Below are 2,322 nucleotides of genomic sequence, written 5' to 3'. Positions count from 1 at the left end.
TGTACGGCTATTTATACATATCAATAGGGCTGGACACATTCCTTAATAAGGATTACTTTCCTACAACTATAGGGTTTCCTAACTTAACTCTAAGAGACAAACCTCTTAAGTTGCTATACTTAGGACCCTAGTAATTGGTTTCCCAATCCAACTAGTTTTCCTAATCTAGTCCTTAACCATCCTACCAACAACTTTTCCTTTGGATTCACTAATGGTTCATGATTACCAATCTTATGATATGTATGGCAGGGTTCATTGGGATGGCATTGTCATATGGTCTCTCATTGAATTTGGCTCTTGTATTCGCAACTCAAAACCAGTGTGCATTATCAAATAGCATCATTTCAGTGGAAAGGCTATGCCAGTACATGAACATTCCTAGTGAGGCTCCAGAAGTCATAGATGAAAATCGGCCTGAACCAAGTTGGCCTGTTATGGGTAGAGTTGAGATCCATGATTTAAAGGTAAACTATGCGTAGTTTGTATATAAATTTGCAAGAGTATTGTTTGAAGAAGATTGATATACTAAAATACTTGATTGAAGCAGATGATACTCCACTTGTTCTTCAAGGGATTACTTGCACATTTGAAGGAGGACACAAGATTGGAATTGTTGGCAGAACTGGCAGTGGGAAGACAACTCTGATAAGTGCTTTATTTAGAATAGTAGAAGCATTCGAAGGAAAAATTGTCCTAGACGGCGTTGACATCTCAACGATTGGACTTCATGATTTAAGAATGCGGTTGGGAATTATACCTCAAGATCCTACTCTCTTTGAAGGAACTGTGAGATACAATTTGGATCCACTCTCTCAACATAGTGACCAGGAAATTTGGGAGGTATGTTTTCCGGCTCCTCTATCTCTTTGTGCGTTGTTAATCGTACCTGGGAGAACTGCACGTACATTTTACAGATCGGCTACATCACTAATCTTTTCATATTTCATAAATGTGTTAAGGTTCTCGAGAAATGTCAGCTTCGGGAAACTGTTCAAGAGAAAAAACCGGGTTTATGTAGTCTAGGTACGCAAATGTCATTACCATCATCAGCTCTCTCTTTACTCTACCCCTTTCTCTTATATCTAGGTTTTTGTATTACGCGCAGTTGAACAAGATGGTGGAAACTGGAGCATGGGACAACGGCAACTATTTTGCTTAGGTCGAGCGCTTTTGAGGAGATATCAGATATTGGTGCTTGATGAAGCTACTGCTTCAATTGACAATGCAACAGATTCTGTACTTCAAAGAACCATACGTACCGAGTTCGAGAGTTGCACTGTTATCACAGTAGCTCGTAGGATACCGACCGTAATGGATGATAGTACAATGGTGCTCTCAATCAGTGACGGTGAGTTTTGTACACATATACTCTTGGCATATAGGAAACCAAAACTTTAGAGTTCTTTTGTACACTTCTATATGTTGTTATTCAGTCTAACAGAAGTGTATTCTCTTTATGTCTGCAGGAAAGATAGTGGAATATGATGAACCAACGAAATTGATGAATGAAGAGGGATCGTTATTCGGGGAGCTTGTAAAGGAATACTGGTCACACATCAACTCTGCAGATCCCTAATTTTAGTTATTGATCCGCAGTAGTTAGATATATATGAAGCATCTGTGACTGTTGTTTTATGCTCTATGGGATTCTTCCTCACTCTTTTGTACGTGGTGGTGTAGGTAGAGGATCTTAGTTACTGAGATCATCAACCAACAGTTGGTGTTGTTGTTTCATCTCCCCTATTGGCTATTGTGCAGTTCGGTGAGGCTGCTCTCTTAGGGTCTTGATTACCATTGACTGAGATTCCCTTGGCCTCTACTGAATTAATTCTTTCCTTCATCTATAAAATAAAACTTCTTGTTGTATCGGTCGGGAAAAAGAAAAAGAATGTGACTAGAGAACAAATTAAAGAGTTTCCTATCAAGTATAAAGGTGTACATAAGCCTTCTACATAAAATCTAACACCCACTATTTGAAATGCTTTAAGGGAACGTGGGCTGAATTTTGTTAAATGTGGGCAGGTAGAACCAACCACAATACCACATGCGGCAATTAAATTAGAATATTTATTTAAAATTTTGGAAAATATTTATTCATATTAAAATAGAAATGCCACATGTTCAGTTATTATTTGATCCACATGCCCATATCAATAAAATCCCACATCCAAAGCCACGGGTATCCAGGTATCTACCCGGGGATAATTGTTTTATTTTATTTGGAGTTAGCAATTAATTAACATGGATTTTGATAATTCCCTACCACCTACTACAATCTTGTTTTTGGAGTCTGATTGATATTTTGTTGTTTGAATTGATTTT

General features: G+C 37.9%; 1 protein-coding gene across 1 annotated transcript; it reads left to right on the top strand.

Moving 5' to 3' along the window:
- The first annotated feature begins 242 nt into the window (after positions 1-242).
- LOC113330877 (ABC transporter C family member 10-like) lies at positions 243-1,576 on the top strand. Its single transcript, XM_026577674.1, has 5 exons — positions 243-464; positions 517-840; positions 960-1,023; positions 1,106-1,348; positions 1,467-1,576. Exons 1-5 carry the CDS (start codon positions 243-245, stop codon positions 1,574-1,576), a joined length of 963 nt encoding a protein of 320 aa, XP_026433459.1.
- The last annotated feature ends 746 nt before the right edge of the window (positions 1,577-2,322 follow it).

Source organism: Papaver somniferum, unplaced genomic scaffold (genome assembly GCF_003573695.1).
Source record: "Papaver somniferum cultivar HN1 unplaced genomic scaffold, ASM357369v1 unplaced-scaffold_11948, whole genome shotgun sequence".
In the NCBI taxonomy this organism is placed as follows: domain Eukaryota; kingdom Viridiplantae; phylum Streptophyta; class Magnoliopsida; order Ranunculales; family Papaveraceae; genus Papaver; species Papaver somniferum.
The sequence above is the reverse complement of the archived record's forward strand: the minus strand, read 5'-3'. Positions and strand labels throughout refer to the sequence as shown.